The following is a 14,969-nucleotide window of genomic DNA, read 5'->3' on the forward strand; positions in this document are numbered from 1 at the left end:
TATCTGTTCTCACACCTCATTAAACTGCTTCAAACCTCCCACTGCTTTTAGGATAAAGACTGTAATCCTTAACACGGCCTCTAAGGGCTCTGCAGGGTCCGGCTCTGCCACCATCTTATTTCACACCGTACTCCCCTTGTTCTCTGGCCATCTTTGCTTCTCCTTCCCACAAACATAGTCTCTTCCCTCCTGCTGGAGGGCTATATGTATGCTTTTTGATCTGTACAAAACGCCCCACCCAACTACTCCCAGCACACAGATAACTGACCTGCTCGTCCTTTTAACTTTCATGTCATGCCCCCTATCTTGTATGTTCATAGCATAGTTATCATTTTATATGCATTTGACTGATCTGTCTTCCCAACTAGATTGTGAACTTTACAGTGGCAGGAACCAGTGTGCCTCCAGTGTCTAGCATAGTGCCTTGGCATGTAGTAGGGATTCAGTAAATATTGAAATGGTTGGTTGGTTGATTCTGATTTTAGAAGAGAAAAATGAGCAACTTGAGATACTGATTGTATTGTATCTGTTTGTGAAGATTCTTAGGTTCGACACTCATGTATTTTACATTCTTTAAAAAAAATTTTTTTTAATGTTTATTTCTTTTTTGAGTGGGAGGGGGAGAGAGAGAGAGAGAGACAGAGCACAAGTGGGGGAGGGGCAGAGAGAGAGAGGGAGACACAGAATCTGAAGCAGTCTCCAGGCTCCGAGCTGTCAGCACAGAGCCCAACAGCAGAGCTCAAACTCTCAAATCGTACCGTGAGATCATGATCTGAGCCAAAGTCAGACGCTTAACCAACTGAGCCACGTAGGCGCCCCTCATACATTTAAAATTCTTATATAAAGAACAATGTTTCTGAGACTAAGCATGGAGACCTGAGAGACGTTGGGATATTTGCGGGTAGTTGTGGACACTGGAATTCTAAATAATTGTTTATAAACCGTTAGCTGTGTGAAGAAGAGGAGTTGGCTGTTCCTACTCCTGAGCCCTAACCTCTGCTCTTTCTGAACACATGAGACTTCTTGCCATACTTAAGAGGAATACTTGCTGCACAGGCTATATAACAGCCTTTGTAAAATAAAAACCTAGATGGGAAATCATCTAAGACCTTCCAGGTATCCTTATCGTTCTGACCCAGTCTTTCACACTCAGTCTTTCACTTCTCCCCTTAGATGCTATTGGGGTGAAATAGCAAAACGATGCCAGTATGAAATTACCATTTCTGATTAACTAGAACTATAATACTAAAAATTATAGAAAGTCTTCTTCACTGACATGAAGATGCCAGTCAGTCTTGTTCAACTATCTGGGAGAAGCCGGAAACCCCTTTGGAATTAGATGAGAATCCTGGCTCTCACAGGCTTCATCTGTTCTCCTTCCCACGTGGTTGAAAAGCTGCTAGAAATATTTCTGCAGGCTGACTAAGGATCTGTTTCTCTCCACATATTCAGTGTACTGAAGTGGGTGCTGTGCAATTTAAATGTCTTATTTCCAGATCATGTTATTTCCGTCATTCTTGTTATGTCTCTGGCTCAACAAACCCTAGAATTTGTTTCAGAATTACTCTCAGACTGATATTACATGTCTGAAGGCTCTATGTTACAGAGGTTCATGTGCTTTCCTGAGCCACAGTGTACTCTCAGGACTTCAGGGTTCACAGGGAATTTTGATTTCTCCTTTACCATCTACTGCTTCTAGATCCATCCCAAGGATTCTGATGTTTTTGATTATACCCCTTGAAAATCCAAAGTGGAATTAGACCACCTGCTAGAGGACTGTTCTGAGGAGTTTGATTCTTGTAAATGATATGTAGGCCTTTAACTTTTCCTTTTTGCCTCCTTTTCATCTGGGGGTAAAAAAAAAAAAAAAAAAAAAAGATTCCAGGCTACTTTGGAAATTGTTTATTTAAAGACACCCCCAGAAGCACTTTATTCCTGACATGATAGTTAGTTTTGACCCAAGGGGTTGGTTATGTCTCAGCTCAGTCTGCTTAAAAGGATTAAATTACTTGCAGCATAAACCCTTCTCATTTGCAAGGTTGGATTTTCACATGAATGATTTTCCATCTCAAGAAGTTGTCCCCACTTCAAGGACTAACAAATCCTACTTTATAAAGGGATGAAGTGGGTTGCCTAAGGAGGTTCCTATTAAAGAACACCAAGCCCTCTATTTACATGGAATCATTGTTGTAACGTACGAGCATTTTTGCTGCCTCTGCTTCTGTATAAAATGGAACAATGTGGAGAGTAGCCAACAGTGGAAAGATGGCCCTCTACTGGAAACTTTTTCTTCTTTCGTTACAATTTCTCTTCATCATCTCTGATGGGCTTTGGCCATCAGGTAGCATTTCATAAAGCTCCCCAACAGACTTACCTTTGAACCTTAGCAAAATGGCTGAATTCCATCAGTCACCTGGCATAGGCAATATGATGGCCATTTAGTAAAATTTGAAGCAACAAAAAGACAATGGAAAATAGTTTTTTTCATCTGTTTATAAGAAGCCATGGATTCCATGTATATCACCTGTCTCACCCGGAGGCTTTTCTTTGTCCTTTCTCCAGCACTTTGTTAGTGAGCGTAAATACGATGAGGACCTGGGACGAGTAGCTCGGTTCACCTGTGATGTAGAGACGCTGAAGAAGGACATTGAGTCATTTGGACAAGGTAGGATGGCGAGAGATTCTGGGCGCTGGAGATGGTGAGGAGGGGACTCCGTCTCCTGATCTGAGACTAAAGTTTTGGCTTGGCTTCTCCACTGATTCTGCTTTAATGCCTCTTGTGTTTTTGTATGCTTTTGTGAAAAGCAGTTCTGAGATACTTAAGAAGTCACAGGATGCAGATTCTTTGAGCTTAAAGGATGGGCATTTTCTGGCTCCCTAAATCTGCAATGTTATTTTTTCATCCTTTTCTGCTGGGTTGAGTTGTGTGTGATACATAGTGTAAAGAGCGGGAGCTCTGAGTCAGACCGAGCTGGAATCCTTGCCTTTACATTAACCTCTCAGAACTTTATTTTATTCCTCTCCCAAATGGAGATAATAACACCTACCTTTCCTGGCACATAATAGGTGCTTAAATAATAGCTTTAAGGCCGGGGGCGGGGTGTGTCCTTAAGGTGAGAGCTTATGGGGCACACCAGTCAAACCCTGAGCTCAGGTCCTTTGTTCTTTCTCTGTCAGTATAAAAGTGAAAGGTCGGACCTAGAGCAGTGATTGTGAACTCAACATTAGACCAGACTTAAAACCAAAAAAAAAATAAGGGGTAGTTTTAAGCCATTGAATTTTGACAAAATTTGAAGTGAATATATTACTATTTTTCAGATATTTTGAGTTGAGGATTATTTTTGCAGAAAGAACCTTGGGAAGATACATGTTTATTATAAAGACTAGTTCTGTTCATATTTAATCCTGATTATTTATACCTTGCATCATTCAAATTTTTAAAAAGGGATTTAGCTTTCTATTTACCTTTTTCTTTCTTTGTGAAGTCTGTACTTCAGAATGTTCCTTCATAGGAAACTGAACATATGGCCCATACTATTGTTCCTAGGCTTAGTCAGCTGCTGGAGCCGCAGCCAGGAGTTTAGTAGGAAATGCCGAGAAGTCATGAGTTGGTGGGGGAATGACTACTCCGATCTTACGCTGTTCTCCTGCCTCTAAGAGTTCCTTTACAAAGCAGTGGGGGATTCACTAACTGGAATTTAAATAAAAACTTGAAAGGAAAAAAAAAAAGCAATAGGGATTTGGAAGGAGTGGAGGAAGAGGGCAGAAGGGAGATTTTGCTTCCTGTTGCTTTATTTATAAGCTTATCTTTACAACTACTCCAGTAGACAGTTCTTTGTCTCAAATTGCTTATCGTGAAGTGGAGAAATAGGGAAAACCTTACCATCGTGCTCTTCTGTCCTATGACAACCTATTTCTCCTATTTCTGTCCAGTGTCCCATCCAAAGAACAGCTACTCAACCAGATCCCGATGCAGCACAGTTCCATCTATGTCCTTGAGTAGCCCGTGTGATGCCTCTGCCACTTCCTCTTCCACCTGTGCCTCTGCTCCCAGCCTTACAAGTGCTAACAAGAAAAACTCGGCACCAGGAGAGACTCCTGCACCCATAGCAAACTCCAGTGGCCGGCCCTACCAGCCTCATCGAGAGGTAACCTAGCTTCCACACCAAGCCACTTATGGAGAAAAGTTACCAGACTGTCACAGTTTAATTGCTGACAGCTCAGTACATTACCTTCCTCTCTTTATGGCCATTCCACACCTATTTTGAATCCCTCCAGCCCCAGTTAGTTCCCGAGAAAGCATTTGGTACTTCTGTTCCAAACCACCAGCTAGCTTAGACTTCCTGTTGCCAAGACTGCTGACTTTCTGATGTTGGCGGGAGTCCTAGCTATTGTAGGTAGTATCGCCTGGTAATTAGTCACTGTGGGAGTCATGCACCCATCTCGAGGTAGATGAGTACACAGTGGCAGGTTCACCAGAGTGCATCTGAAGCAGCAGCTCCCTAGGAGCACCGCGTCAAATATCCGGGAGAGAGAGTGAACCTGGTGGGGTGGAGGGCAAACACCAGAGAGTTGAAGCATAATCCAGAGGTTCTTTTCTTGGTTTGAAGAAGATGCACAAGAGCAATCCAAGGCAGCGCTGTTAGCAATCCTGCAGAACTGGTATTACATTGGAAGTAGAGGACAAAAATAAAACCACATGCCATAAGCTTTCTGGGTTGTAATGTGAGAGATGTCCTAAATGTCACAGCTGCATGATTTAATCTGTGCTTCATAATGTATAGCCAAGCAGATTGTAAAGACGTTTATTTTATTATTCCAGGTGTTCATTATCTTTACAAATGGCTTACAGTCCTCAGAGTTCAGGCATGTGATAAGATACTTGCCCAGTAAAGGGCTTGTAACAGCCCAAGAGTGTTCTTTCTTCCTCCTTAGCTTTCTTTTTGTGTCCAGCTAAAGAAAAGTGAAGTCCTCTTCAGTGGAGAGCCTAGGGATGAAAGGTGGGGTAAAATAGTGGAAGATACATGAATTCTGGAGTAGTGGGCTAAGTTGGATTGGCTGACAGAATTCTGGGAGTCTCGAGAGAGAGCTGAGTCCCAACTATGGGATACCACAATTTAGGCTTTAAGAATACTCCTGTAAGCTGAACTGGAACAGACAGAGTGCCATAATGCCAGAGTTCTTTGAACATTGTATTCTTTTATCCTCAGGTATTGCCGGGGAACAGACGAGGAGGACAGAGCTACAGGCCACAAGGCCAAAAGTCGAATGACCCCATGAACCAAGCGCGACATGACAGTGTGGGTCGTTACAGAAATAGCTCATGGTATTCATCTAGTTCCAGGTATCAGAATGCTCCATCCCAGGCATCAGGAAACATTAGTGAACGGGGCCAGGCCCACTCTGCAGGGACCAATGGAACTGGAGCCAGCATGGAGCCCTTCCCCCCCAAGCCCTCATTCAAAAAGGGGCTCCCCCAGCGCAAACCTAGGACCTCTCAGCTTGAAGCTGTGAACTCTTGAAGGCAGCTCCAACTGGCCTCTCTCCTCTATCCCACACAATTCAACTTGGTAACTGGACTTTAGGAAACTTATAGTTAGATGTAATAACAAAAAGAAGTTTACACATACCACTTTTTATGCCATTCTGAATATTTTGGGTTTCTTCTCTCCTCATTTCCTCTTTACCATTTTTGGAGGGGAAGCTGTTCTTTCCCTTGACCTTTCCCAATGGTACGGATTGAGTCTGATTGGTCACTTCCACCAGGAATCACAGGCAACCGATGCCAGGTTTCCCAAGGGTAAGCGATGTTCTTCCCAGTGCACCCGACCTTTCAGTTCCCCGAAGAGGCCTTCCTCAGCAACTCCCTACTGTTGAGGCTCTCAGGAGGAGATGGATCAGAACTAGTCCAGTTGCCTTTGCAGCCTAAGCAGAAGCGACACGTTCCTGGCAGGTTCCCTCTACACAACAGTATAACCAGGAAAGGCAGCGAGGGAATTGTGTACTACATTGAATTAACCAGAGAAGCAGAAATTTAATTGGTAAAAAGGAAGGAACGCTGGGAAACATTTGAGAATCTGCCTCTGCTCCCAGAACATGCCTAAGATTGACACACTCAGGTCAGGGTTTTAGTCTCCTGCTTGGCGCTATAGCTTAATCTGTAGTCTCTTCAGAATGCCCAAAGCCTCGTTTCCTATGGCCTTAGACTGCAAACCAGTCTAGGGAAGTCTGTGGGAAAGAAGCATTTAATTAAAGGGAAAAAAAAGTGTTTCTTTGTTTCAAGAATGTTTGAAGATTTTTGTTGTTATTGTTCTCCCTTGTTCCTGAATCCTATTCTTATCCTCAACCAAATTTATAGCAATATAATTAGTGTTAATCTAAGGTGTTACCCATCAACAAATTGCCAGTCTTTATAGTTGGAAAAATAAAAACAACTGCATAATGTTCCCACATTTGTTTCACGGCAGCAAATGACTTCATTTCATTCTCTGGTTTCCTTTGGGCCTCGTGGGGTAGAAGTCACCCGGACAGCTTGTTCGGGGCTTAAATGAGGATGTCAGAGACCTAAGTCATTTGTCCACTGCTTAGCTTCAGAACCAGATGAAAATGCGGAAGCCAGCATGAGCAAATGCAGCTGTTCCTTGTGGGAAAAGATTCCTAGTGTAGGGAACGGTGACTTTCCAAAGGAAGCTTGCCGGTTGAGAAAAACCACAGCTGCCAGCAGCTCTCCCGAGCAACCCCTCTCCTCCACTGCCTGTCCCTTGACAGGAGTAGTGAGTGTAACGGTATAATTGAGCTCCTGCATGTAGCAGGTGGCAGTGGGGCCAGACCCCTCACCCCGCCCCCACCCCCAGCATCTATGATTTAGCAACAGCAGAGCTTTTTCTTTCTCCAGCATTTGTTCTCTCGAGTCTGAAGCCCAGACTGTAAGTGGCAGTGGTGCAGAACTTAGCTGCCTCAGGGCTTCCCTTGGCTCTTTGGCTGAAGCTGAGCTGCCAGGGTTCAGGTTGGTTGAACAGATTGAAAGAGGGAGAGAGAGAGAGAGAGAGAGAGTGAGTGTGTGTGTGTGTCTTTCAGTAAAGAAAACAGTAGTCCAGGAATACTAGGAAGCCATTTTAAAGGGCTGATCCCCTCATTTTGGGGAATTTGTCCAACACCATCAACCTGCTGGGTACCCAGGAAAAGCCCTGCTTTTCTGATTAATTGCTTCCCTATACTTTATAGAAAGTCCAGAGATTGAAGTGATCTTGAAGGGTCAATGTGGTCTATCCCTGTATCCAGGCAAACCAACCTTCTAAGATGGGAGGCTGCATGTTTGTCAAAACCACCTTGAAGTTGAGGAGCACCTTGCTGGCTCGGTCCATAGAGCATATGACTCTTGATCTCCAGGTCATGAGTTCAAGCCCCATCCTAAGTGTAGAGATTACTAAAAAAAAAAAAAAATGAAACATTTTCATGTTAAAATTAAAACCTCGTTATAGAAGAATATTTGAAGATGTTTTGGTATGATCATAAAAAGTTTAAAAATTACACTTTTTTTTTTACATTTTGTTTTTAATGACAGAAGTAGTGTTTAAAATGTTTAAATGTTTAAAATGCGCTGACAGCTTAGAGCCTGGAGCCTGCTTTGGATTCTGTGTCTCCCTCTCTCTCTGCCCCTCTCCCATTCACACTCTCTTTCTTTCAAAAATAAATAAATGTTAAAGTTTTTTTTTAAGTCAAATAATAGCAATTATAAAAGAAAAAAATTAAAGTTTTCCACCCTCCCTTTCTATTCCTCAGGGGTAATTACTCAATAATTTGGGATATATCCTTATAGACCTTTTTCAGAACATATATATATGTATACACATGCATATATAGGCTTTTAACTTTTTGTTTTGTCTTTATAAAACAAGGATACTATATGCATTCAATAGTTCTTTTTGAAAATAATATGTCTAAGCCATAATTCATTTAGGATTTCATGTTTCAGATATTCTCCTAAATTTGTCAGTTGGACCTTCTTCCAGTGAAGAGAGGTTAGGCTTATCTTTTTTTTTTTTTTTAAGGCAATTTTTAAGCTTATTTATTTACTTTGAGCGAGACAGAATGGAGCGGGATGGGGCAGGGAGAGAGTGAGGGAGAATCTCAAGCAGGCTCTGCACTGTCAGTGTGGAGCCCGACGTGGGGCTCAAACTCACTAAACCGTGAGATCACTCAACTGTGAACTCACTAAACTGTGACCTGAGCCGAAATCAAGAGTCAGACGCTTACCTGACTGAGCCACCCAGGCACCCTGAGGTTAGGCTTATCTTAAGTTTGAATTGTACAGCCTATCTCTTGCTCCCTGTAGTAGCTCTGGGCTTCCCAAGAGAAGGGAGGCTCTGTGCCCTGGGCTGTGCCCACTGTGTTCAGAGGTGCCCTGCCTAATTGTCATTTCCCTTCCTTTCCCCTTCCTCTTAAAGATCAGTGTCTTGCCCTTTTCGCAGCCTAAACATAGGACTGAAACTTCAGGTGGTTTAGCACTGTCAGTTGTATACCACTTGAGAGAGAAAATTTAAATTCGCGTGGCTTCATTAGGAACACCAAATACTTCCTAGGCCCCTTATTTATGGCAATTTTTAAAATTCATTTTTTGAAAAAATTGTATGGTTTTTTCTTTTTAACCTTTAAAAAGGATACATGATGGAAATTTAAAAATCCTCTCCTACCTGGTCTCACTCCTGAGAAGAAATCACTGATAAGTTTCTTATATATCTTTCCACAAATTTTCCAAATCCAAACATGCAAATATGTATTTTTCTTTCATTTACATAAATGGGGATCATATTATGCATACTCCTCTATAGCTTGCTTTTTTCACTTGTCCTCTTTTTATAGCTAGTATTTGTTTTAAGAAAATCAATATATGTAAATGGTAAAAAGGAAAAAATCTATAAGCAGTTCAAAAGGTTATATGGTAAAAAATAAGCCTCCACCCCACTCTGGACTATTTGTCCCTTCCCCAGAGGCAGCCACTGTTAAGTTTCTTGTGGACCCTTCTGGAGATCTTCTATATTAGCACACATACCTCATAAGAATATACACCACTTAGATCTCTTTCCATGTCAGTACTCATAAATATACCTTGTTCTTTCTGTGGTTGCACAGTATCCCATTGTATAAACTCATCATAATTAGTTTAACCAGTCTTTAATGATAGTTTTCAGTTTTTAAGTATTGCTGAAATGAGCATCTTATACATATATCATTTCTTACTTGTGAGAGTATATCTATTGGGCAGATTCCTAGGATGGAATTGCTGGGCCATATGGTTATTGGTAAGTTCTCTTAAAGATGCTTGGATTTATACTCTCACCAACTGTGCTTTGTACAGTTGCTGAGCTGGAAGCTAAGGAGAGGTAAAGATAAGTAAAATACAGCCCTTCATGGGCTGATAAACTAGTCGGGGCAACTGACGCATTGAATAAAACAATACTAGGTAGTGTCGCATGAAAGAGCCATCCTGTCTGGTATGAGTAAAACGGAAGAAGCACTATGCTAAGGCCTGGGTCCTCGGCTTACAGTAGGACTATACCAAGGGGTGGTCAGGCCTTTTGTTCAGTGGTTTATAGGTAGGGTGACCTCACATTTCAGAATCCCAACCCAGGGTACAGTCATATGATGATGTATGTGTTGGGAAGAGCAAGATAAACTGTTTTAGGTTGGAGGTGACCTGGAAAACCCAGCATGCATGGTTAATCAGTCTGTGAACTGACCTATACTTATTGGTTATCAGTGAAGTAATGACTTGTTACCTACTGGAAATTCTGCCATTTGACCTAACAAAATGAAGATTTGTCTTGCCTACTTTACAGGATTCATCCCACCTTCTTGTCCCACCTAGTAGGGGTTGTATCCATGAGGTAGCATACTTCATGGAAGAAAAAGTCGTTCAAATCAGCACATATTATGAGGTCACCAACCAAGGAGCCGTTTCATCACTGTTTTAGCCAGTTCAGAGTACCAGACCATAATCCTGGTAGCCAGAAGAAGGGAACTTTTAAATCAATCAAGTTTGACTTCGGTTGCATGAGCCACCCGAGCACGTTGTTTCCTTTGAACATTGAGGCACCTACTGTGTGCTGGGAACTATGCTGAGTTCTGAGGCATAGACAAATGATTCCAGCTCTTTCTTCAGCCACTTGGCAGGTGAAGGAAACAGAGCTCTCAGCTCTTCCTTAAACTCTTGGAAGCCATGCGTGGTGGCTACGCAGTATGGTAAGGTGGAAAGACCCTGGACTTTTGAGACATACACTTGGATTTTAATTCTGGCTTCAGTTAGGTAGCTCTGTGTCCGACTGACCTTGGGCAAATAACATTTTTGAACCGCTTCCTGAACTGTAAAGTGGACACAGTGGCAACTACTCCATGGATGGGTGAAAGGAGGTATCTAGCCAGGTGCTGCACAACAGTACCCTGGTGTCTAAGCTAACCTGTGACAAGTTGAACTTACCATAATTCTGCTTTTCTGTCTCTCCTGCCCCGTTAAAAAGTGTATAAAAGACTTCCCCTATTTCCAGACAGACAGACTTATTAACCAAAAAAATAATGCCTCAGTTATCCTATTCCTTCTGTAGGTTTTCTCCTGAGCGCGTATCCCTCCAGCATGGTGAGCTCTGTGCCCTCTTGTCTGTCTGCCATACATGTCGGAAAAGCACACCCTCATCCCCAGTTTCTGAGTTCCTGGGCGGGGTAGGCCAGAGGCTGACGGCGTTCACGTGGGTAAACAGTCACCCTTGCAGCAGCGTGCAGGAGTGAGGCTGAAGCTGGGGTTTCCCAGGGGAGAGTCAGGGAGCGTTATTTCCACCCAGGTGCTGAGGCAGCTATGTCACCTACTTTGCTCCTTAACCAAGGGGGAAACATTATCTGAAGATCTTTCTGGGTGAGGAAACTCACCCACCGTCACTACCACCAGCGCAACTGTTCTCCAGCCCACCCGCCCCTTCACTGCCGTCAAAACAGCAGGAACAAATACCACCCACTCTGATTCCTCAGGGAAAAGTCAGGTCTCCTTTTTATGTCTCTCTTCAACTTAACCCAGTTAGGCTTTCCCTGTAACTGGATTTCAAACAAATCCGTTTTCTGGTGTTGCTAGAACACGCAGATTGAGATTGAGATTTCTCATAGTCACTCCCCTGCCTGCCACAGGCAGGACTGCAGTGGGTTCCCCTCCACGCAGGGCTGATGGGGCTCCCCGCGGTTTGTGGTTTGTGGTTCGTGGTTCGTGGTTCGTGGTTCGAGGTCCGGGTTGCCAGGCACTGTGGGCACTCGCTATAGGTCACTATCTGACCTCCCGTCAAAATGACCATACCGTCCCCTTTGAATAGGCTGTTTACCAAAGGACAGGATAAAGCACCCCAGCAAGATGGCACAGTGACAAACTCCTGTCGACCCAGTCAAATCATGATTCGCATCTGGTTCCTCCACTTCCTAGCCATATGATCCACAACAGTTTGCAGATCTGTAAGTAAAACCATGTATCTTCCAGGATTCCCTTGTTGGAAAATGTATTGTGGTTTACTCAACAATAGCTAGGATCCTCCACTAACAGAAAAGGAATGACCTAGAATGACACAGCCAAGGAGTGGCCAAGTAGTGGAGGCCTTGAAGTTTTCCAGAATGTTTGTTTGTTCTGAGATGGCGAACCTTCAGTGAGGCTTCACCCTGTGCTCATTTCTGCATTCCCAGGGCAAGCACTTAGGAGGACTGATAACAATCCCAACCACTTAGTTCATCTCACTCAACAATCCTTTAAGGAAAGATCATTTCACAAATGAAGGAACCGATGCTCTTGGAGATTAACACACACCCCCACCCCACTCCTATTGGCACCCAAGGTCATCAGTGGAAGAGCTAGAATTCAAATCCAGACTTGTCTGACTTGAAAGGCTAAGATTCCCATCGCTCACCACAGCCTTAGAAGCAGAACCTGCACCATTGGCTGAGAGAGCAAGGCTGGAAACAGACCTGGGGACCTCCAGAAAGGAGGAAGAGAGTGGGAAGAGGGGAGGAGAAGGGAGGGGCCCCTGGGCTCTGTTCCTCGACAGCCACCTGCTCTCACCCCCTGCACACAGTGACTCTGCCTGCGCTCTGGGGGGCAGGGTGCTTTTTCCATCTTTTGTGTCTTGAGTGCTTTTTCCCTTGCTTCACTCTTCTCTCTCTCTTAGTTCCTTTTGTAGATAATACTCCCACAGGCCTCCCACGGCAGCTCCAAAATGCAGGCTCCCGAGTTTCTTCTTTTTGACAATGGCTTTGAGCTGTCTCTGAACAGGTCTCCCCCTCAACCTTCCCCTCCCTGTGACTTGCCACCGTGGCCCAATAATGGGTCAAGAGTTGGGGGAATGAGAGAGGAAAGGGGCTTACGGTGCTCCCTGACCTCCCAGTACCCTGTTCACTTCTCAGCTCCTCCCCAACCCCCATTCTCTGGTCTCCTAAATGTGAGTCCCTGCCCCTCAGATAATAAACATTTACATGATGCAAATGTCACACACTGTTCTGTATTGGGGCTGGGGGGGGGGGGGTGAGGGAGGTGTGGAAGGAGGAGACATGGAATTTGTTAGTGTTAGCTGAGGGGAAGACCTGAGGGACAAGGTGAAGTGAAAGAGGGAAGAGAGCAGGAGGCTCTATGCCTGAAAATTTGCCTCTGGGCTGAAGGGGCATCTTAAACCCGCTCAGTTCAGAGGAAGGACTTGGGCAGTGGCTGCAACCCCCACCCCATATTCACATTCCCACAAATTCTTTGAAGGGCAGTGGGGAAAGGGATTTAAAGACCAAAACATTATTGTTTCATTCTGGGATAAGAAGAGTGATCATAACATTCAATAAAGGTTAGTATATTTTCTAGTATTGGGGGGACTAGGGCGCCAAAATAGGCTGGAGTTGCAGGAGGAGGCAGTGCATCTTAGAAATTTAGCCCCTCTGCTTCAGCACGGTGCTTGGCACCCAATGCTCAATAAATGTAAACTACTAATTCTTTCGGGGCACCCCCACATGCCATCTACTGCCTGCTCACACCGACCCAAGGTGTCTGGTTTGGGTTTGTCTTAATGTCCAAACCACTGTCTTTAATAACCAAGACCAGCCCAGGCTGAAAAGCTGGAAGCCCGAAAGCCTAAACACCTGGCACTTACACCGGGCGACTGGAAGGCCACCTGGATCTGATTTACAACCCAGATAACCGGTCCCCAGCTAACCTTAAGCTCTTTCTGGGTCCTCGGTGGGGACGGCTGTGCTGCAATGAGGCAGACTCTGGACCTGGGTTTGGAAGATTGTCATGGTTGGAACCTTAGTTCTGCCAGTTACCAGCTCGGTTACTGTGAGCAAACCTCTCTCCCTCTCCCATTCTTTCTCTGTCTCTCTTCCTCTGTTTCATTTGTGAGTGGAGTGTAAGTAGCATCTACCTTATTTCATAGGGGTTCTATGAGATTCAAAATCAGATAATAAACATTTACATGATGCAAATGTCACACACTGTTCTAAGTCCTTTACTCATTTAATCTTCCTAACAACCCTCTGAGGTCGTTATTATTTATTATCTCCATTTCACAAAGGAGAAAATTGGGTCCCGAATGAAAATCACGTAGCAAGTGGCAGGACTATAGTCAAACCAAGTTGTGTGCTTTCAACCACCCCCCTGGTCTGGTCTCCAAGCGAGCGGACTCCTACCAAACAGCACCCTCTCCTAGCAGAATGCTTGAACTTGGCGTGGAGGGTGTGATGATGGGCTGGAGGAGGGCTGACTTTGCTTGTGGAGGTGGGCGTGGGGAACAGGTTCCTTGGGGTCTTTCTTCCTGGGAGCGGGATTCCAGGATTCAGAGGACCTGGGGAGGAGGACGCTTCCTCCCTTTCCTCCTAAAGCACCAGCTCATTTAAATACAGGTGCCTGGGGCTTTGGCCCGTGTCGCTGACGAGGGGTGGGTGGAGCGGGCGACACTCCTTTCTTTCCGAGGCTGGTGGCTGTGGATGTGTTTCTTTGAGGGGCGGGGGTGCTGGGCCTCCCGCTTCACCCGTTGGGGAACAAATTGCTGCTTTGGCCCCGGCGGCTCCTCTGGGCGCGGGCGGTAGCCGCGCTCGCTGGCAAATCGTGGGAGGGAGGAGGAGCGGCGCTGGCAGAGCGAGACGGGGGGACCGACGCAGCGCGGAGACAAGCTACAGACTGCCGCCCCGGCCCCGCTCCGCTCGGCCCCGCCCGGCCCCTCCTCCCACCCTCTCACGGGAGGGGGTCCCTGCAGCCACCGCTCCCCCCGCAGCGCAGAGCCCGCTACTCTGGGACTCGAGGAGTTGGGGCAGCGTTGGCCGGGTCCTTCTCACTCCCCGCTCGCTCGCTCGCCAGGGATCCGCACGCTCGAGGCTAAGAAGTTCTCCCAGTGTCTGACGTCCTACCCGTCCGCTGTATTTGCAACCTGACCCTCGGGAGCTGCCTGAGAGGCAAAAGGTGACAAAGAGTAGAAATATCCCACACCCTTTCCATACACACACCCACCACCACCACCGGCACTCACCGAGAGCGTCTCAACCTTACTTCCAGGGCTACCCACCCTCCCGTTTCCTGATAGCTCCTGTCTGCAGCTGCACCTCCCAGTGACGAGGGTCAAGTTGAGGCTGACAAAGGCTTGGATGCCCAGAAGCTGCGTTTAGACACCCTCCACCCCATCTCCTTTTAGACTTTCCCGTACAGTTGGGGTCCCTCTGCCTGCCTTCCCCACCTCCCACCACCGCCCAGCCCCCTTTCCCTTTACATTTTTTCCTCGGGGAAAGCGTCTTCTAAAACACAGAGCCCCCCCCCCCAGCCCTCCCCGCGCACCCCCACCCCCCGCCGGAGTTCTCCTCTGGTCGCTCCGGGGGAGGAGAGTCTGCGAGGCTCTGTGCGAACCCCCATGCTGCAGAGAAAGACGCCTCGCCCCTGCGCTGAGTCAGCCCGAGCGGGACCAGGCGCTCGCCGGTCT

The 14,969-nt window shown here is 45.7% G+C and overlaps 1 protein-coding gene across 3 annotated transcripts in view; it reads left to right on the forward strand.

The window, feature by feature from the left end:
- Positions 1-6,452, forward strand: part of SPATS2 (spermatogenesis associated serine rich 2) — a 149,901-nt gene extending 143,449 nt beyond the window's left edge. For all 3 annotated transcript variants that reach the window (XM_042946429.1, XM_042946428.1, XM_042946430.1), the window contains 3 exons: positions 2,563-2,665; positions 3,934-4,148; positions 5,211-6,452. In XM_042946429.1, coding sequence (XP_042802363.1) covers positions 2,563-2,665; positions 3,934-4,148; positions 5,211-5,522 — 630 coding nt within the window. In that variant the 3' untranslated portion in view covers positions 5,523-6,452. The remainder of the gene's footprint in view (positions 1-2,562; positions 2,666-3,933; positions 4,149-5,210) is intronic.
- The last annotated feature ends 8,517 nt before the right edge of the window (positions 6,453-14,969 follow it).

Source organism: Panthera leo, chromosome B4 (genome assembly GCF_018350215.1).
Source record: "Panthera leo isolate Ple1 chromosome B4, P.leo_Ple1_pat1.1, whole genome shotgun sequence".
NCBI lineage: Eukaryota > Metazoa > Chordata > Mammalia > Carnivora > Felidae > Panthera > Panthera leo.